This window comes from Dipodomys spectabilis, unplaced genomic scaffold (genome assembly GCF_019054845.1).
Source record: "Dipodomys spectabilis isolate Male_0828 unplaced genomic scaffold, ASM1905484v1 ptg000067l, whole genome shotgun sequence".
Lineage (NCBI taxonomy): Eukaryota > Metazoa > Chordata > Mammalia > Rodentia > Heteromyidae > Dipodomys > Dipodomys spectabilis.
Window position 1 is genome coordinate 3,077,818 of NW_024870744.1, and position 20,761 is coordinate 3,098,578.

A 20,761-nucleotide genomic window follows, 5' to 3' on the forward strand; every position below is an offset into this window, starting at 1 on the left:
CCCAACTCCTAGCATGAGAAGCCCCAGAACTGCCCAGAGTAGAGTGCAAGAGCGCATACAGCGCCCACCCTTCCTAATGTCTCGCGTCCTTTGTTAAGTCAGTACTTCTGCTGTGGGTGGGACTGTCGTGCTTTGGCACATCGAGCTGGGCTGGTAGAGGTCTTGTAGAACTGAGGTGCATGTAGGTCATCCCCACAGCTGGCTCCAGCACGGGAGCTGATCCGCAGTGAGCACGGGTAAAGCAACCTTGTTCTCACATAAGCGTGGGGGATGGGCAGGCTCAGAGGCCTCAGAACCTTGATCTCCAACGAAGGCCACTCCAGACTGGTAGTGACCTGAGGAGGATTCAGTTAGTTGTCAAACTGGTTGTGTGTGTGTGTACTGCTGCTCGGCATTGAACTCAGGGCCTGGACGCTTGTCCTTTAGCTTTTTCCACTCAAGGCTGGCACTCTACCACTTGAGCCACCACACCTGTACTTTTGAATTTTAGGTACTTCATTGGACCTAAGAGTCTCACTTCCTCCCCAGGCTGGCTTTGAACTGCAATCCTCAGATCTCAGCCTCCTGTGCAGCTAGGATGACAGGTGTGAGCCATGCGAGTTACAAGAGCCTTCTCGAATCTCATCAGGAGACTGTGGCAGGCAGGCTCCACCTCCACCTTGCCCTGGGGAGATTTTGCCAGAAGGGACCTGCACTGGCCTCATTGGATCAGCCCTATCCGTACCTCTTTTGCCAGCTTGAACCTGAGTCCTCCACCCACTGCCCTGGGGTAGCTGGGATGACCGTGCAGATGTGGGGTGGGCCTGGGGCTCCCAGGACAAGTCCATCCACTGCGGTCACTTAGTGTTCTAGCAACCTCAACCTGTAAACTGGTTCATCTTCAGATGGGCAAGCCAGAGGCCTCGCCCGAGGGGAGGGCTGCAGGTCAGGCCTGCAAGTACTGGGCTCACAGGCCACCAACCTTCCACCCCGGGGACTTGCTCTGGGGTTTTGAGTGTGCCCCAGTGACTTTGTAAAGGCCTGTGGCCTCTACCTGGCCATGAGCCAGGGGTTGGTCCCTGGCCCATCTGGAACAGGTGTTTGCCCTTGGGGTGAACGTACCTGCCCTTTCTAACTCGTTAGGTTCCATGGGAACAGTTGGGTCAGTTCTTGGGGCCCTGGCCACACTGCCAGCTCCCAGCTCAGGGGACCCTGGAAGGCCCAAGCCAGGATAGGTGAGGAACGCAGCCCTGGATCTGGCACCATCCTTGGCCCAGTGCGCAAATGCGGGGCTGGCCTGCGGCTCCTTTTGGCTTCCCCTGGGAACCCTGCGGTCCAATGGCCCAGTGCCCACACCCCTGCCCCCTAGCCGAAACACCTGCTTAGCCCATTCCCCTTTATTTATGGATTCTCCGGCATGTCCACATGAGGCAACCACGACTGTGGTTCAGGAATCAAGCTGAGTTGGAAGCAACAGGGCTGAGGCCCAGGAGTCACATTATCCAAAAGAGAATGGCAGCACACGGGGCGATGCCTCCAGGTGGGAGGGCCAAGCAAGACCTGGGGGTCTCCCTCCATCTGGAGGCCCCGCCCCTAGCCCCTCAGCCTCAAGGAGGCTCAGAACTAGTCCTCTGTCTCCAGGATGATGGAGCCTGGCCTTGGAGATGACAGGCTTGGGCCAGAGCTGAGCTGGGGAGAAAAGGAAGCTTTTCGACTTCCCTAGCCATGGTTTGTGCATGGCCTGATCCCTTCCTCAGGGAGGCCTCCATGGATGGCATGCTGGGGACTCAGGCTCTCTACTCAGCCCCAGCTGTTTGGGTCTCAGCAGGCCCCCAGGACAGCCCACAAAAGGTACAGGGCTTGGGCCTGCAGCTCCACTACCGATGCTGTCCCTGGCTCAGATCAGGGATCGGGGACACCAGAGCAAAGGAGCGGAGCCCTGGCAGGTGCCCTTCCCCGGGAGGGCTTGGCTGTGGCGCTGGCAAGCTGGGCCCTGGGCTCAGAGCTTGGCCCGAGGGTGGCTCTGCAGCAGCACCCGCATGTCCAGGAGAGCCTTCTCCAAGTAGTGGGCCATACGGGCAGCGTTGGTCTCAGCACAGCTGTTGTAGGCTGACACGGAGAAGTTGATGTGGGTCTCCATGGGGTTATAGCAGACGCCATAGCCATCTGGGACCACAGGCCCAAAGAACATGACACAGTCTGTCTTGGCGGGGACCTGGACACAGTAGGATCAAAGCGCTCAGCCCAAGGCCCACTGCTCCTGCCACGCTGCCACAAGAGCAGCTCCTTCATCTTCCAGCCCTGTGGTCACCTCTTCTGTGGAGTCTTCCTCAGTCTCCTCAGAGACCTGAGCTCTCCCTTCCACCATTCCTCTGATTTCTGAACTTCCCAGGGGGTACTGCTGCCCCACGGCCTTTCCCTGGCTGTACCCTAGCACCTGGCACAGGCTGATCAGGTGTTTCTCTACAACTGACCAGCAAATGACTTAAGTGGGTTCTCTTGAGGGGTTCTGATGCCTTCTCAGCCTGTCTGGGCTGCACCTAGTTCTTTGGGACTCAAACTGCCTTGGCAGTGGGCTTCTGGTGGCCTATGGGGGCCATCTCTCCCCTCCCCCGAAGTCCAGCTGTCAGCAGATTCTCTTCTGCTCCCTGCACTAGGGTGGCTGGGACTGTGGCCTACCTGGCTGGTGGAGAGGTTGAAGTGCATGGCAATCGCATATGAGGTGTCCATGAAGATATCAGGCATGCTCACTAGGTCCTCGATGGCCTGCAGCTTCAGGCCCAGCAGGTGCCGGTCGAAGGCCTCCCCACGGATGGCCTGCAGGGGGCGGAGGAGTGTCAGAAGCAGGTGCTAAGGACCTAGTAGGCATCCTGCCACCTGACTCCTGTGGCAGCCCGGCCCCGTCCGGCCACCGGTCCATCAGGACTAGAGGCCAGGCAGAAGAGCTCCTGACTTCCAGATGGGGAAACTAAGATCAGGGAAAAGCAGAGAACTGTTCTGGGAAGCAGGACAGAGAATGTGGGCTCTGGAGCTGGGTGTGGCTGTCCTGGCTGGGGCCCTGTGGCAGATCCTGGCACTGGAGCCTCAGGGACTTCAGCTGTGGCATGTGGCAGTGAAATCTAGATGTCTGCATGGGACTGGGAACCATCTGTGCTCAGCCAGAGCCAGGACAGGCACACAATCCCTGCCTCCCTGGCCACAGCTGGAGCAGCTGGACCTCCCTGGCAATGGTCACCCTCAGCATCCGGGAAAGAACATGGCTCAGGCGCAGGGGCCTGTGCTATAAGGGATTAGGGACCAGGGAGTTACTGGGCCCAGCCTTGGCTTTTCACTTTAAAATGTGGCCATGCATCTTCAATGAGACATGGCTACAGGACTCACTCACTAGGTCAGTGTAGGCTCGGTGGGCCTGCACGGCCTTCCGCAGTAGCTCCACTTTCTGCTGCTCCTGGAAGGGGGTAAGGATCAGAGGAGGCTGCAATACCATCTCTGCCCTGCTCCTTTCCGACCTCAGTGCCCTCTCCCCACCCAGCTCTAGGGTCCCAGCTCCTTCAGAGCCAAGTATTGGGACCTCCATCTCTCAGTCCCCAGTCAGAGCCCAAAAGAGAGTGGGTGCCTGCTGACAGTCAATAATGAAAGGACAAATGGCTTCCTTTTCTCTTTGGCTGCCAGGAAGCACAGAAGTAAATTCATGGCCTAATCTTCTGTTAGATTATTGCCCACTCCCGGATGGGAATACCGAAGATGCTAATCAATGTGTGCTGACAATGAGCAGGAAGGGAGATGATTCAAGCCCGGGGTTCCCTCCCTGCCCTAGACTGCTCACTGCCACGCTGCAGTCATCCATGGCCTTGACAAAGGCCAGCGAGTCTGTGGAGGCCGAGCGGATGGTGTCGGTGCGGCCCAGGTGGAACATGCGCAGGGAGGCGCTCTCGTACGTGGCACACGCCTGCCGGTAGATCCTGAGTGGGAGACGGGGCTGAGTGCACACCCCTCTGATCCCAGAGGCTGCCCCTCCTCCTGGGGGTGGGGCACACCTGTAGTAGGCCAGCTGTAGGGCCATCTGGATGAAGGCATCGGGACTCATCTTCTGCGACTTGGGGAAGTCCTTCCCAAAGTGGTGGAACACCATCATCGTGATGTCCAGGTCCTGGATCATGCTGGGAGAGGATGTGGAGTGGAATGAGAGGGGAGAAGGCGGCGCCCAATGGCTCGTTGCCAACCCCAGGGACGCCATCTCTGGGCAAGGCTGGGCTCACTGCAGGGCCTTACATGCCAAGGTTCTGCTTGGCCTTCTCGATGTCGTTCTTAATCTCGGGAGTGATGTTGAACCGCAGTTTCTTGGGCATGGGCAGGGGCACCATGGGGGCCCGCACGAGCTCCGGCTTCTTCCTGCAGGAAATGGACCTGGGAGCTCAGGCTCGCACCCATGCCACCAGAGCCTGGAGTTGTCCGGGGGGAGGGGGGGAAAAGCCAAGCTGGCAGGGCCTCTTGGGTGGGCTCTTTGAAATTGACAAGTGGAGAAGGTCTGGGATCAGGCCCCAGGCAGGGGACAGGGGACTTGTCCATGGTCCCAAGGCCAGGAATTCAATGCTGTCCTGACAGACTCTAGAAAGTGTGTCCGCTGCAGCTTCCTGGAGGAAAAAACCACCTTCTAGGTAACAAAGGGAGTGACACGCCACAAGCCACATTTGTCACCTGCCTGTCTCCTCCGGGCTCTGGGGGACAACGCTGTAGCCACACTCACGTGTACTCAATGACGTGATCTAACAGGGTGACGATGGGGGGGCCCTCCGCGGCTGCGTGTTCGTACACGAGCCCACAGGAGCCATCTTCTGCCACGATGAACTGTGGACAAGAGGGGACACTGTCAGCCCCAGGCCCCTGGATGGTGGCCCCTGAGCCAGCCACTCTCTGGTCGGTGTCACAGGAAGGCCCTGAAGCTGAAGTCCGCTGTGCGGACCTCAGTGGCTCCACAAGCTTGCCCTGGCCATGAGTCCTGAGTTACAGGTGCAGGTCACCCCAGCAGGTCTGCGCTCAGCAGCCAGTGGTATACAGACCCCATAATGACAGGCCACTATATGGTAATTACCATGGCATCCAGTTTGTGGCTTCCCTTCAGCGTTACCAGTGGGAGGCGAGGGAGGCCAGGCCAAGGAGGGGCCGGAAGTGCTGGTTCTGGGGCCCAAGCTCAGATATGTGCCTTTGTGGGTGGGAGGCCCTGCCAGGCCCTCACTTGCCTGTAGTGTCTTGTCGAACCAGCGGTTGCCGCTGTTGAGTTTGCTGCCGCCCCCATGCAGCATCTGGCCGGCCACATGGTTGCGGTAGATGTCCTCTGAGACCCTGGGCACCGGCTTGTCCAGACACACAGTAAAGATGCTTTTCTGGATGGAGTGCACCGACTCTCGGTTCACCTTGTCTGGGGGTGGGAGGGAGGGGTGGAGCGATGTGAGGTAGGGTGAGTCCCTGAGGACCTGGGCTCTTCTGCCCTGTTTGTCCCCTTCTGGGAGAGGTGGTCCCCTGCCTCTGGGGCTTCCATGGTATTTCCTGAGTGCTGGGTGCACATTTACAGTCCCTCCGCCATCCCCAGGGTCCTGCACCGCCCTGTGCCCCACCCCACATGCCTGAGGGAGAAGGGGAAATGCAGGGCCCCAGGAGCTGGTGTGGCTGGCAGTGATCTCACAGCTTAGGCTGTGACTCTTGAGGACGATGCCTCTGACTAGTATGGGACTTGGGGAGCGAGGTGGGAGAGGAGGCATAGATGGAGGTGTGCTCCTCAGAGAGAGAAGACTCACCACCCTGACCAAACTGAGCTTCTATGTCCCTATCCCCGATACAGAGTTGAGAGGCTGCAGACCCACACATGGCTGCGCCAGCCTCGTCCTGGGTCCCGGCCTGGCACGCCACGAGGCCTGCACAGGTGGCAGGCACCTTTGATGAGGTTGTTGTAGGCCTTGGCCCAGGTGTTGCGGTGGTTGGAGGTGAGGATGCCCACAGGCTCCTTGTTGGTCTGCAGTGACGAGTTCCAGATCTTCTCCAGCTGCACGAAGATCTGATCGGAGGTGAGGGGCGTCCCATCGCTGTGGTACACGTCCAACTCAAAGAACTGCCGGCCACAGGCAGGGGAGAAAAAGGGGCTGGCTCAGGGTGGCCGCACCCACGGTGGCCCACTAGCCTCCAAAACCTCCCCAAGTGTGGAGGGGACGGAGTCAGGCTGGGGGTAAAAGAGGGAGGTGGTCCTGGATCCCTCTCCTGGGCCCCTCCCAGGCCCCCAGCCCTGAGTGCCCAACCCCTACCTGATAGTTATGCACCACTGTGATATGGGAGGGTGGCTTCTTGCTCTTGATGAAGTTGAAGATGGAGTCCTGCTTGGGACCCGGCACGCGGCAGGAGGACAGGATCTGGTAGTACTGGTTCATGCACAGAGGCTTTCCACCCAGGTGCTCTACTGGCAGGGTCTCGCTGTGGGGAGAAGCACACTGGGCAGGTGATCGGGAAAGAGGCCGGGGGAGAGGCATCCGCTAGGGGCTGTGTTGGCCAGTGGGCACTCACACAAGCAGGCCCCTGCCCCTGCTCATGGGCAGGGCTAAGTGAGTATCAGGAGAGCTGCATTTCCTCTGAGGAGCACTATTCTTTTTGTTGTTTTTGTGTGGTTCCTGGGGCTTGAAGTCATTCAAGCTCTTTTCCTCAAGGCTAGTAACTCTACTACTTGAACCATAGTTCCACTTCTGACTTTTTGGTAGTTTATTGGAGATAAAGTCTCATAAACTTTTTTTTTTTTCCCCCAGGCTGACTTTGAACCATGATCCTCAGATCTCAGTCTCCTGAGTAGCTAGGATTATAGGTGTAAGCCACTGTGCCCAGCTGAAGAAGCACTTTTTTTTAATCGGTCCTGGGGCTTGAACTCAGAGCCAGGGTGCTATCCCTGAGTTTTTTTTTTCCTCAAGGCTAGCACTCTACCACTTGAGCCATGTCTGGCCTTTTCTGTTTATTGAACCCAGGACTTCATGCATGCTAGGCAAGTACTCTACCACGAAGCCATATTTGCAGCCCAATTTTTGTTGTTGTTGTTGGTTGTAGGGCTTAAATCCAGGGTCTAGTGCTGTCCCTGAGCATCTTTGTGCTCAAGGCTAGTGCTCTACCACTTGAGCTATAAAACCACTTCCTTTTTTTTGGGGGGGGGGGACAGGGAGGTTAATTATAGATAAGAGTCTTATGTCTAAGAGACTTTTCTGCCTGAGCTGGCTTCAAATCTTGATCCTCAGATCTCAGCCTCCTGAGTAACTAGGATTGCACATGTGAGCCACTAGTGCCCTGTTCTGGTGGTTAATTGTGAGATAAACTTTCACAGACTTTTCTGCCCAGGTTGGCTTTGAACTACCATCTCAGCTTCCTGAGTAGCTAGAATGACGGGTATGAGCCACCATGCCTGGCTGGAGAAGCACTGTTTATGAGCCCTCTGGAAACTCCCTCCCTTCTTTCTCCCAGGCTTGATTTTGTCACCGACATGATGAAACATGGAGTCCCCTGCTGAGGTGAGATGGGATGAAATCATTAGGAGGAGGTCCCGGTAACTGGGACATGGGACCTAAGCAACTCAGCTTCTAGTGGCCATTGTCCCCAACTCCTGTGGAGACTGAGCCAATAGGAAATGCAAATGACCTCTGAGCCTGGGCTGACAGGTCAGGGCTAGGGGCCAAGTGTGGCGACAGTGTTAGGCAGGCCTGGACAAGGAAGAGGGTGGGGGTGGGGCTGCTTACTTGTCAATCATGGCCTTGAAATCCAACACACCTTCGATGAGTTTGGCAGCAAACCTAGAGGGGTGGATTAGAGATGTGAAGTTGTGTGGCCAGGTCAAGTGTTGGGTGTGGGGGAGGCAGAGCCTGGGCCAAGCACCCGCGGATCCCTTGTCCTGGGATCACCACCTGGGAGCATCCTCTGTAGGGCTCAGGGGGATACAGGTGGCCAGCCAGCCCCACCCACGGAGGGCCTTAAGGGAGGCTGTCACTGCAGTGAGGGCGGTGGCTGGCAGTGTCACCTCAGATCCTTTTCTCCTTCTGATCTTCCTTCTTACCAACCTACAAGTCACTGCAGTCAACCTGGATTTTCTCCCTGAATATTTTTTTTTTGGTGGTTTTACTGAGCTGTTTTTTTCCCTTTGGTTTGGGTCTTGTACTCTCACTTACCTTTTGTGCTCAAGGCTAGTACTCTATCACTTGAGCCACCCTTCTATTTCTGACTTCTTGGTGGTTAGTTGGAGATAAGAATCTTTTCTGCCTGGGCTTTGCTTTGAAACAGGATCCTCGGATCTCAGCTTCCTAAATAGCTGGGACTACAGTAGTGAGCCACTGGTGCCTGGTCCAGCTGGGCTTATGAAGAGGAGTGTCCTGGCCCATGCCAATGATCCCTAGTACCTAGGTCCACCCCAACACAGGGATCACAGCCAGAGTTCTGAGGCTGAAGTTCCAGCCCTTCCCAGGGTGCACTGGTCCCTTTATTCATTATTACGTGTGTGTGTGTGTGTGTGTGTGTGTGTGTGTGTGTGTGTTGCTAGGGATTGAACTCAGGGCCTCATTGGTGCTCTTGCTTGCCCTGGTCTCTTTAAGGGAAGCAGGTGGCAGCACAGAGTGATTAGCAGGTCCTTGGACAGGAGATCCCAGTTGTTGGTATTTTTATCTCTGTTAGGACTGGAACGGGGACTAGGGCAGGGCAGGGCAGGTGACGTGACTGAATGTGGAAAGGGGAATGTGTATAAAGGTCACCCCTGTGGCCAGCTGAGGAGAATTAGGCAGGCCTGGTGCTGCACAGTTAGAAACAACCTATCACCTGAATGGTGATCTCAGTTTCCCCATCTGTAAAGCAGGGACAATGCCTCTTTTCTATTTGTGGAGATAAGAGAAGAGCAGGTTGCAGTCTCCTGGGGAATAGACTTTGGGGTGTTGGAATTTGCAGGGCCCTGGTCCCTGGCTTTCTCCCAGTGCTCACTGGCCCAGCCACTCACCGAAGCTGACCCTGTAGATCTATGAAGTCCTGTTTGGGTAGCATCACGCCCGGGCTGGAGCAGATGACCACAGGCTGGCGGAACTGGAGGTAGGCAGTCTTGAGCCACCAATCGGACAGCTGAACAAGGACCAGGGCGTCAGAGGCAGGGGCACAGGGACTTGATTGGCCCTACTGGCCCCCAACCTTACTCTGCAGCCCAGATGTCCAAGTGAATGTGGAGGCCCAGGCACCCCTTTAGCCCACTGTTTTCCTCTTCACCTGTGCAGTGGATACTGCCAAGAAAGCATGCAAGAGAAGAAACTGGGCAGAGGGCAGTGGCAGAAAGGTGAATAATTTTTCTTTTCTCCCTGTGGTGCTAGAGATTGAACCTGGGGCCTCACACTTACTGATAAAACACATACTCACACACTGAGACACTTCTAACCTCTTCTTTATCTTATGTTCTGATGGTGATTATGCCATATTAGTAGCCCAATACTGGTGGAATATACCTGTAATCCCAGCTACTCAGTAGGTTGAGATCTGAGGATCAAGGTTTGAAGCTAGCCTGGGCAAGAAAGTCTGTGACACTCTTATCTCCAATTAACCAACAAAAAACTGGAAGTAGGGGCTGGGAATGTGACTTGGTGGTAGAGTGCTTGCCTAGCATTCGTGAAGCCCTGGGTTCAATTCCTCAGTACCACATAAGCAGAAAAAGCCAGTGGTGGTGCTGTGGCTCAAGTGGTAGGGTGCTACTCTTGAGCAAAAGAAGCTCAGGAACAGTGCCCGGGCCCTGAGTTCAAGCCCAAGGACTGGAAAAAACAAATAAACAAACAAACAAAAAAACAAACCGAAAGTAGAACTGTGGCTTAAATGGTAGACCACTAACCTTGAGCGCAAAAGCAGCTTAGGGACAATGCCTAGGTCCTGAGTTCAAGCCCCTGGACTGACACAAAAACAAAAACAAACAAAAAACCAAACCTCAAATCCACAATGATACATTCATAAGTAAAAAATGCACCCCTGGAGAGACAGAAGGAAAAAATGGGAAAGACATACTAAAAAAATGTTCAAGCCAGGTATGGCAGCACACACACCTTTCACCCCAGCTACCTGGGAGGAAGATGCAGGAGGATTCAGGGCGCTGTGCCAGCTGGGGCAAAGTGTTAACTAGTTCCTTGCTGAAAAACAAAATAAATACAAAAAGGCTCAGGGCATAGGTCAGAATGGAAAAGCACTGCCTAGCGTATTTGAGAGCTAAGTTCTACCCCAGGACTCAGTACTGAAAAAAAAAAAAAAAAGGTCCAACGAATGAGGTTTTGAACCGGGACCTGTTTAAGGGGGCCCTGGTACAGGGCCGCCCACAGCACCTGGCCCTCCTGTTTTATTGGTATCTTGAGGGGGACTGGCGCTGAGGGTAAATTATTGTGTTGTTGCGGGATGTTGATGACACATCCTGACGATCCTGAGGGACCTTGCTCCGCGTGGGGTGGGGGCAGGGACCTGCCACCGGCACCAGGTTGAATGGCTGCCTTGGGGTTGTGCACACCCAGGTGCCTGGCATGCTTGACTCGTCTGTGCTGACTGCGACTCTCCCCAGTACATGTCCTCCACTGTGCAGGCCCCAAACCCACCGTGCCTCCTCTCCCCCCGCCCCCCAGGCAGCAGCAGGAAATGTCTCTTTGCCACATAGGGAGGGGGGTGCTGCCCACTCAACTCAGGCAAGAGGAGATTGGCGTGTTCCTGAGGACCGCCATGTGCTGACTCATAGCCTGAGGACTGCACTGCCGGCCTTCCTGAGAGGGTCCTCACGAGGCCCTGGCTTGGGTCTGTCTCTCTGGGCCTCAGTTTCCTTGTTGGCAGGAAAGGGCAGCCAAGGGCCTGCAGCCTACCAATACTCCCTAAGCCCCTGGCTAGAGAAAGGGGGGCCTGCAATGTGGGCAACCCCAGAGACAATGCCAGATGGTGGCAGGAGTTCTGTGAGGGGAGAGGTGTGGCGTCACCCCTTTAGTTAGAAGCTTCAGTTTGAAAGAGTCCTTGGTGAAACAAAGCTGGAAAAATGTGATTTTCCTCCTCGGGTCAGCATCCTGACCCCCTGAGGCAAAACCCTGACCTGCCGCCCCCCCCCAGCCCCACACACAACCTTTCTCATTCAGCCATCCTCCAGATCTGTGGGTTCTGTGTCCAGCTTTAACCAACCCAGAATGGAGGATGTTCGGGAAAATCCTCACACCCATACATGCCATGTCTATGCATGTTTTTCTTTGTCATTATCCTTTAAAGCAGGGCATGGTTGGTAAATGTCCCATGTGTGAGCCAAATGAGGTCCTGGAAGTCATTTGGAACCTGGCTAGACAGACCCAAGCTCCTCAGATGGTTCTCGTCAGCCTGTGTGCCCTACTGGCACTGATAAATCTGCATGCCTCACAAATGTTGGTATACATATCCAATGGCTGCTGGGAGCAAAAAGCCCCCTTCCCCCTGTGTAACTTAACTAGTGACAGAGTTCACAGCATGTCAAGCCTTGGAAGCAATCCACAGGTGATCTGGGGTGTGCCGGAGGGTGTGCTTAGGTTAGAAGCAAATGCCATAGCATTTTAAGATGGACCTGAAGGTCTGTGGTGGGTGACCGCTGTGGAGGACATGGCACCACCTTCTGTGGCTACTGAGGGATGACTATGCTTCACAGGCCGGAGCCCAGCTCTGCTTCTTTCCCATAGCTTGCTTCTCCCTTCCTCACCCCAGACTGGCTCTTCACCAAGTTGCTTTGGATCCTATCACGAGTGCCATTGACTGTCTCTTAAACAGTGAGGACCTCACTCACTACCCACCCTGCTCTGAAGCACCAGGTCCAATCCACAAGAATCCCCTCTGGGCTGGGAATGTGGCTTAGTGGTAGAGTGCCTGCCTAGCATACATGAAGCCCTGAGTTTGATTCCTCAGTACCACATACAGAGAAAAAGTCAGAAATGGCGCTATATGGCTCAAGCGATAGAGTGACAGCCTTGAGCACGGAGAGGCTCAGGCACAGAGCCCAGGTCTTGAGTTCAAGCCCTAGAACTGGCAAAAAAAAAAAAAAAAAAAAGGAATCCCCCCAAGTGAAGCACCGCCTCCCCACTCCCACTTCCCTCCTAGTGGCTGGGAGGGAACATAAAATTTTTATGTTTGAATAGAGGACAAATTCAGTGAAATTCAGGATGCAACAGCATAGATGTATTTCCCAAGCTAAACACATTTGTTTAACAGCTCAGACTCAAAACTGGGTGGCACAATCCCTTAGCTGTTTTGCTCAAGGCTATACCACGTAAGCCACAACTCCACTTCTGGCTTTTTGGTTAGAGATAAGTCTCATGGACTTTCCTGACTGGGCTTTGAACTGTGAGCCTCAGATCTCAGCTCTTGAGTAGTTGGGATTACAAGTGTGAGCCACCCACTAGTGCCCAGCTCCTTCCTTCTCTTTGACTTCCCTGGCCCCTGCCCTGCACACCAGCCCACATCTGCCCTAATGGCTCAGATCCTAACCTTCCTGTTGTCCCTCTTCCTGCCCTCCCTGCCCACTCAACATAAAGATGCTGCCATTTTCCAGCCCTCACTCCATCTCCCTCACCTTTTTCCCCTGAGGATTAGGGAAGAACCCAGATTTTTGCATATGCTTTACTACTGAGCCACACCCCAGCCTCTCCTACCTGTGTGCTGTCTATCATTTGTCTACTTCATGGCATGACCCTGCTTGAAATGACTTCACCTACTGCTGTGTCCTCTTTACTGCTGCTTGAGTATCAGCTCTAAGAGGCTCCAGCTAGTCCCTCTTGCTCACCCAACACCCCGGGAGTTGCCAGACTCAGTGTAAGTGCTCAGGAAGCTTCATGGGGTCAAACGTGGGTACATGCCAGAGCAGCAATACTGGAAGCATCTGGTTGTGCAGCTAGTAACAGGCCACAGTGAGGGATTTCTAGGAGGAGCCCCAAGCCCCTGGAACCCTACAGCGGCCCCTCCCATTGCACTCACCCAGTTTTCCATCTTCTTGGCCCTGCGCTCCAGCCCCTTCTGCAGGCGTTCCCCTACACCTCCTGAGGTACGAAACTCATCCACGAGCTGCTTGGTGTGGACCCACTCCTCCTCGCTCACGATGGGCTGCAGTGCCTTGAGGTAACTGTCCAGGGACTGCTGGAGCGAGGGCACGGGCAGCCTGGGCAGTGCATCCTGGTGGGCCTTGAAGCGACTGGAGACACTCATCAAGGTGGAGGGCTTGAGGAAGCCCAGGGGCTTCACCTGTGGAAAGCAGAAGATCTTGCTCATTCTCTCTCCAGCTCCTCACACTGCCACTCTTCACACTGTGGACCTGGGCACTTATGTGCCATTCCTGGGTTTTATGGGTGGTGCCTGCCCTGACTTCCCCGCCTCTCACTGACCTGGCGCTGTAGGCGGGGTGTGGTCATTGATCCTTGGTAGGATTCAGTGGACCCCAGTCAGGATGAATGAACTTGTTTGAGTGGCAGAGGCGAAGGCTGGATGCAGAGACCCCCTACCCCCGTACTCTGGGAAGACAAGTCAGCTAACAGAGTGAGCTAACAGCTCACTCTCCAAGCCCTCCACCTCCCTTTCTCCCACCCATTGGGAAGAGAAAAGCAGAGAGCCATACCGTGACAACACCTCTGGGCGAGGCCACGGTCCCTGGCTTTCTCTTTGTTTGTGAAGTGCAAATAGTGAATGTGGGCAGCCCTGCAGCAAGAGACAGTGGCCTGGCATGGAAGGTGAAAGGTGTCAGAGTGAGAGCAAAAGCAAGGGGGGGTGGTGGTGGTGGAGAGTCCTTGAGACTCTAGAGGTGGCAGAAAGAGACAGAAGGGTCCCAGACTGCTGGCCTGGTCGATCTCTGGCATACTTTTGCTGTCTGCTTCCCATCTCCTATGGCAGGCTGAGGTTCTGAGTCCTGTCTGTCTGCCCTGGCTGGACTTCTAAGCCTAACTGTACTACCAAGTGGGTGGGCAAGCAGAACCTAGCAAGAGGCAGACACCTATTTGGCTAGAAAGAGAAGATGAAAGCCAAGATTCAGGGGGAGGTAGGGTAGCAGTGTTGATGGGTATGGTGGCATCTGGTTGGTGGCAATGACAAGGGAGCTACTAGAAAGCAGCCTCCAAGAGAGGAGAGAAGAGCAGGTGAATGGGTCGGTAGTAGGCAAACGGAGGAAACTTGGGAGGTTTTTTTCCCTGCCTTCAATGGATGGGCCCAGTGCCAGGGAGGTAAGCCAGGAGGTTGTTAAAAAAAAATCCACCTGTCAAAATCTGCACAGGGATCTCTTTGATGTGGGAAAACTTGGCTGGAGGGCAGAAACTGCTGGGCAGATGAACCACCACAGCCATATCAGTTCTGAAATTAGGGCTGGTGCAGGGCAGCAGACACCAAGAAAGGGACACCAGTGGGCAGTGGCTGCCAAGAGCCCTGTCCACTGGTTCTCTCTGAGACTCCTGGGACCCTTCTGGGCGACTCCTCCTCCAACACATGGTTTTCCTCAGCTGGGGTTCATACGGCTGATGGCCAAATTTGGAGGGCTTTTGGTATGAAAAGTGAGGCAAAAGACACTGGCTTCGGGATTGGACTAACTCTGAATTAGTTGATGCAGTGGTCTAGCCAGTCCTTCCTCTCCTTGGTTTTCCTTGCAGTTCAGGGCTCAGGCCAGTCTGGTGGTCCAAACAGATGACCCAGAGGCAGTCTGTGGGACAGGGTACAGCTCTGTTGGAGATGGAAGGGGTCAGATGGACACCAGGCACCACTGGGGTGCCCAAATGTGTTCCCCAAGCCTCTGGCCAGAATGTCTGAGACAGAGCCACAGGAGCAGAGATGGACTTGGATCAATCAGAAAGAAAAGGAATTCAGAACAGGATAGTGGTGTCCGTGGCTGCCCTCTGGGGAGGAGAGGTGGAAGGGGACAGGCTGGGGAAGGAGCTGCCACCTGCCGCCTTGTGCCAGTTCTGAGGACTGCCTGCACAGTCCAACCTGATCCCTCCAGGAGTTCCTCTTCTTACATACAAATCCTGGTGGGCCACTTAATAAACCTGAAGAGAGGAGACTGACCACTCAGATAGGCTTGAACAAGCGGCTGTCGCCTGGACAGGAGCAGCCCAGGGCTGAGCCAAGTGGCAGTGTGCTCTCACACACTGGGAGCGTGGTCCTGGGGCTGGACTGTCCTGGTCTCCTACTTGTCTTGGAGTCTCAGGGTGGAGGCTGGCCCCCGGGTTAGTCAGCATTTTCCAGATCGTTGGGACTAAGCGCTAGAGGACATGGGTTCGAGCCTGCCTCTGACCTAGCTCTGGTCCTGTCAAACTCAGGAAGCCCATCGGCCGACCCCACCCTGGCAGCAGAGGCCTGGGCGGACAGCTGCTGCTCTGCGCTGTCCGGCTCTCCGGGGCCCGCTTCCCTATCCGGGTGCCGCTGCGCAACCCGCCGGGCCCCGCGTCCCCCCGGCCGGTCCAGGGCCCTCTAGGCCGGGCGTTGGCCGCACTCACCACGGTCCTGGCGGCAAGGGCTAACATGTTCACCGTCCGCGTGTGGAAACGCAATCCGCTCCGCCCCTCTCTCTGGGCAAAGTTCGCGCCGCTGCTCGGGCCACTGAGTCTCGGCTAGGTCTCTATCTAGGTCCAAGGTCACCGAGTCACCACAGCGGTCAGCCGGTAGAGGCGGCCCCGCGCCCACCGGGCCGGGCGGGCTGCGGGCGGGCGGCCCCGGGGAGGAGAGCGTGCGTGGGGCGGGGCCTCGGTCGATTGCGGCCCGGGGTGGCTAGGCGCGAGCGGGGCCGGGGACGGTGGTGGGCGGGGCCAATGTAGTGGGCGGGGCCCGGGCCGATTGCGGCCCGTTTGGCTAGGCGCTGAGGGGGTGGAGCCTACAGTGGGCGTGGCCTAGCGGGGGGGGGGGGGAGCGGGCCCGGCCCGGAGCCGCGATGAGCGGTTGAAGACCCCGCGTGGCGCTGGAACTCGAGGCACGGCGGAGGACATCTCCCTCCTCCGCCTCCAAACGCCGTCTGAGCATGAGGAGGCGGTGTCGTGCACCCTTCAAGTCTATCTGGTGTTCTTGAGCGTTACCCCCAGAGTGATAGGAAAACACAACTATGTTGACAGGGAATGGCCTTTCACACTCCTGAGCTCAGCACCACTCACAAAGATGACAGGTGGACTCGGCCCCGCAAAGACATGGCCGAACTGTGCATCGAAACCTGGCGCCCCGCAGAAGTATGGCCGCTGCGGCTTCCCGTCCCGCGGCCGGTGGGGGCGGGCCCGTTGGCGGCCGTTGATGCGCATGCGCCCCGGCGCCCCTCACCAACATGGCCGCCACCCTGGCCGGCACGGCCTCCTCGCCAGCCGTTGGCGGGCTCACTCGTTGAGTGCCCCGCACCGGCATGGCGGTCGTCTTCGCGGGGGTGACTTCAATGTTCCGTTTCCGTTTGTAGCTCGCGGGTGCTCATTTCTCTTTTGGAAGCTCCGAGTCCGCCGCGGACCGGGACGCGGGAGGTCGCGGGGGTGAAAGGGGAGCGGGGCCTCGGGATCCCGGGGCCGGCTGCCGGCGGGAAGATGGCTGAGGGCGAGCGGCAGCCGCCGCCAGGTAGGGCCTGCGGGGCCGGGGCGGGCAGGGGTGGAGAGGGGCGGCAGGGGGCCGGGGCGGGGGCGCCGCGGGACCTCGGGGGGTGCGGGCGGGGAAGGACCCGGACCCCGGGCCGCCGGGGCGGCGGGTGGGGCGCCCGGCGTCGCCTGGGGAGCCCGGGCGTGGGGTGGGGGGCGCGGCGGCCAGCGGGGGGGGGCGGGCTTTCCCACGAGCGTCGCCGGTGCCCGTGGAGGGCTTGGACCCCGCGGGAGGAGTTGGATGGCCGGGACTGGAGGAGGGAGGGCGGGGGGGGGAGGGAGGGCGGGGGGGGGAGGGAGGAGAGGGAGGGCGGGGGGGGGGGAGGGAGGGAGGGCGGGGGGGAGGGAGGAGAGGGAGGAGAGGGAGGGCGGGGGGGGGGGAGGGAGGGAGGGCGGGGGGGAGGGAGGGCGGGGGGGAGGGAGGGAGGGCGGGGGGGGGGGAGGGAGGGAGGGCGGGGGGGGAGGGAGGGAGGGCGGGGGGGGGGGGGAGGGACTCAGGTGCTGCCGCGTTGATGAGACCTTGCGGGGCTGGGCCCAGACCTGCCCGTCGTTCCCTCCTCACCCCCCCCTCCACCCCCGCTCCCCACCTCCCATTCCGGGGCTCTACTGGGCTTTCTGTGGCTGCAAGTTTTATGGGGAGAAACTGCCCTCGGTATCCAGACCACGAGTGCATTTCACATTAAAAGACGGGTTGGGCCGGGAGATGAGAGTCCTGTGGCATCGCCGCCGCCGCCCTCAGAAACTTATTTACAATCGTGGCCTCGTTTCGGTTCCAGGAGAAGGAACAGGCTGTTTGCTGACCCCCTCCACCCCCGGAGCTGTGAAGGACTGGCCGTAGATACCTTTGAAAATTCAAGGGAGGGACAAATAAGTTGGTCAGATACCCACCCTGCCTCACATTGAGTGGATCCCAAGAAAAGTCGAAGGAAAGAGAAACTTTTCATAGAAGATATATTCTTCAACGTATCCCAAAATAGAGTAGCAAAGGTTGGATTCGTTCTGTTAGGGAACTATAAAACCAGGCATTTTGTCTTAATCTGTGCAGAGCTCATGTACACATGCCCTTATAATTTCCGGTGGTAATATCAGGAGAAGCTAGATACAAGGCAGCCAGAATAACAGTGAGGTAGAGACTGATGAATTTGTCTCCACCAGTGGGGGATAGGACCTGCACACTGAAGGCTTGTGGAGGTTAACCCTGGCTTCTGGAAAGATCTAAGAGACCCATGTTGTTTTGAAGCAGCCCTTTCTGGATCAAGTAGAAAGTAGTTCTTTGGAATCTAGCCATTACATTTTTTAAAGTTGTTATTATAAAGGTGATGTACAGAAAGGTGACAGTTACATAAGTAAGAATACACTTCTCTTTGGACAATGTCACCCCTTCCCTTGCTCTCTCCCAGTTTTCCCCTCCTATTCCCACCTACAAATTTTATAGTTAACTTTCAACATAGTGTCCAGTGAGTGTCCCTCTGTGCCTCCCCTTAACCTCCCAAAGACATATAAACCAACAAACAAGACAAAAGGAAAAGAAACAAAAACTGCAAAAAAGAAAAAACAAACCCTGGAGTTCACTTAGATAATTATTATTTCATGTGATCAGATGCACATAGGCATTATACCTTTCTGTTCCTCTCCCAACAGTATCCTCCTCTGGTCTCACCTTGTGAATACCTAGACACCTGTATAATTTATTATGTACCAGTGTATTTTAGATCTAGCTTCTACATATGAGAAAAGATGTATGTTTGTCTCTTACCTTGGCTTACCTCATTTAACATGAGTTGTTCTAGGTCTATCCCCTTTCCCTGCAAATGACATAATATTCTTTTTTTTTTGGTGGGTCATGGGGCCTGAACTCTGGGCCTGGGTGCTGTCCCTCAGCTCTTCAGCTCAAGGCTAGCGCTTTACGACTTGATCCACAGCACCCCGCTTCTTGCTTTTTCTGTGTATGTGGTGCTGAGGAATTGAACCCAAGGCCTCATGCATGCGAGGCAAGCACTCTACCACTGAGCCACCTTCCCAGCCCCCCCCCCTTTTTTGGGGGGGGTCTGGTTGTGGGGCCTGAACTCTGGGCCTGGGCGCTGTCCCTCAGCTCTTCACTTCAAGGCTAGCGCTCTACCACTTGAGCCACAGCGCCACTTCCGGCTTTTTTCTTTTTGCTTATGTGGTGCAGAGGAATCGAACCCAGGGCCTCAGGCATGCAAGGCAACCGCTCTACCACTGAGCCACCTTCCCAGCCCCCCAGCCCCTTTTTTAAAAACATCTTTTTTTTTGGGGGGGGGGGTCGGTCATGGAGCTTGAACTGTCTGTGCCTGGGCACTGTCCCTGCGCTCTTCAGCTCAAGGTGAGCACTCTACCTCTTTAGCCACAGCACCACTTCCGACATAATATTCTTATGCTGTGTAAAATTCCATTGTGTGTGTGTACCACATTGTTTGGATCCGCTCATCTATTGTAGACCTCTGGGCTGTTTCCACAACTTGGCTATTGTGAATAGTGCAGCAATGAACATGGATGTACAAGTGTCTTTATGGTATCCTGGCTTGTGATGTTCTGGGTAGATGGACAGGAATGTTATGGCTGGGTAGTAGGGAAAATGTATGTTTAGTTTTTTGAGGAACCTCCAGAGTGCTGTCCAGAGTGATTGTACTAGTTTACATTCCTACCAACAGTACAATAGGGGAACCCAACCATTTTAAAGTGTCACAGAAAGTTCCTTTCAAGTGAACATACCTCCAGATTCCTTCCCAAGGAAAAACACTTCTTGGTCTGTACCTGGCCTTGAGGGCAAAGGTTAGTTTTCTGAGAAGCACCTCAACAAGTCACTGAAGCAAACATCAGTCTGTCCACAGAATATACAGTCCCAAGAGTGAGCCTTCAAAGACAGGACTCTACTATATGAAGTCACATCCAGTCTCCAGCCTCAGACTCTCAAAAAGAGCCCAGAGCATATTGAGTTCCTCTGGCCTCCCAATATAAGAAGGCAATATCCAGAATTTTAGAGCTGTGCCTTGAAAAGCCCAAGAGGGGGCTGGGAAGGTGGCTCAGTGGTAGAGCACTTGCCTTGCATGCCTGAGGCCCTGGGTTTGATTCCTCAGCACCACATAAGCAAAGAGAAAAATAGCCAGAAGTGTCACTGTGGCTCAAGTGGTAGAGCACTAGCCTTGAGCTGAAGAGCTGAGGGACAGCGCCCAGGCCCAGAGTTCAGGCCCCACGACCAGACCCCCCCCCCCCCCAAAAAAAAAAAAAAAAAGCCCAAGAGGTGCTCCAGGCTCACACCTGTAATCCTAACTACCCAGGAGGCTGAAATCTGAAGATTGCGGTTCAAAGCCAACCTGGGCAGGAATGTCCATGAGACTTATTTCCAGTTAACCACCAGGAAGCCAGAAGTGGTGCTGTGCCTCAAAGTGATAGAGCCCTAACCTTGAGCAAAAGAGCTCAGGAAAAGCATCCAAGCCCCATGATCAACACATACACACACACACAAAAAACAAGAGTGTGGCCAGATGTGGTGGTATATGCCTTTAATCCTAGCAAAGCTAAGATTAGCCTAGACTACATAATGCAATCCTATCTAAAATAGTACTGGGCTACATAGTGCCCCCATCTACAGATATCCCAAGAACGTGTTGTATTACCAAATAGATGGTAACATGTCTGGAAGCATTACAGCATGACCCGTGTTTCCTTACATCTGATGTAGCACACAGCTCCACAATAGGCTCATTTCAAGAGATGCCTGGAGTTTTCAGGACTGTGACTTGCCAATCCAAAATTGTCACCACTGCACTGAATGAAGCATAACTTATTTTTCTTTCTTTTTTGGCCAGTCCTGGGGCTTGAACTCAGGGCTTGAGCACTGTCCCTGAGCTTTGGCTCAAGGCTAGCACTCTACCACTTGAGCCACAGTGCCACTTCTGGCTTTTGCTGTTTATGTGGTACGGAGGAATCAAACCCAGAACTTTGTGCATGCTAGGCAAACACTCTACCACTAAGTTACATTCCCAGCCCAGGAGCATAACTTCTTTGCATTTGATCCAGAAAGACCTGTTTCAAAAGGACCTGGATCTTTCCAGAAGCCATGCATAACCTTCTAAGCCTTCAGTGTACAGGTTCTCTTTCCCAGGACCTCTCCCCCTATTTATGGCGACACACTTTGTCTCTATCTTACTGATAATTCTGGTTGCCTT

General features: G+C 55.3%; 2 protein-coding genes across 3 annotated transcripts in view; one reads left to right on the forward strand and one right to left on the reverse strand.

Moving 5' to 3' along the window:
- Positions 1 to 1,361: 1,361 nt before the first annotated feature.
- Positions 1,362 to 15,700, reverse strand: Crat (carnitine O-acetyltransferase). 2 transcript variants are annotated; one of them, XM_042681136.1, is made up of 14 exons: positions 15,465 to 15,700; positions 12,970 to 13,233; positions 8,981 to 9,099; positions 7,740 to 7,793; positions 6,276 to 6,441; positions 5,911 to 6,085; positions 5,220 to 5,398; positions 4,727 to 4,827; positions 4,252 to 4,371; positions 4,017 to 4,139; positions 3,806 to 3,941; positions 3,365 to 3,427; positions 2,659 to 2,796; positions 1,362 to 2,194 (listed from the first exon to the last, which is right to left on the reverse strand). In XM_042681136.1, the coding sequence occupies exons 1-14, from the start codon at positions 15,489 to 15,491 to the stop codon at positions 1,979 to 1,981; spliced, it is 1,881 nt and encodes a 626-aa protein (XP_042537070.1). In that variant the 5' UTR covers positions 15,492 to 15,700; the 3' UTR covers positions 1,362 to 1,978. The 2 variants fall into 2 exon arrangements, with proteins under 2 accessions (XP_042537070.1, XP_042537071.1); XM_042681137.1 differs by lacking the exon at positions 15,465 to 15,700 and adding an exon at positions 14,563 to 14,685.
- Positions 15,701 to 16,254: 554 nt separating this feature from the next.
- The window catches only part of Ptpa (protein phosphatase 2 phosphatase activator), a 33,101-nt gene continuing 28,594 nt past the window's right edge, over positions 16,255 to 20,761 (forward strand). Inside the window, exon 1 of the mRNA XM_042681042.1 lies at positions 16,255 to 16,554. Within this exon, the coding sequence (XP_042536976.1) occupies positions 16,524 to 16,554 (31 nt within the window). The 5' untranslated portion in view covers positions 16,255 to 16,523. The remainder of the gene's footprint in view (positions 16,555 to 20,761) is intronic.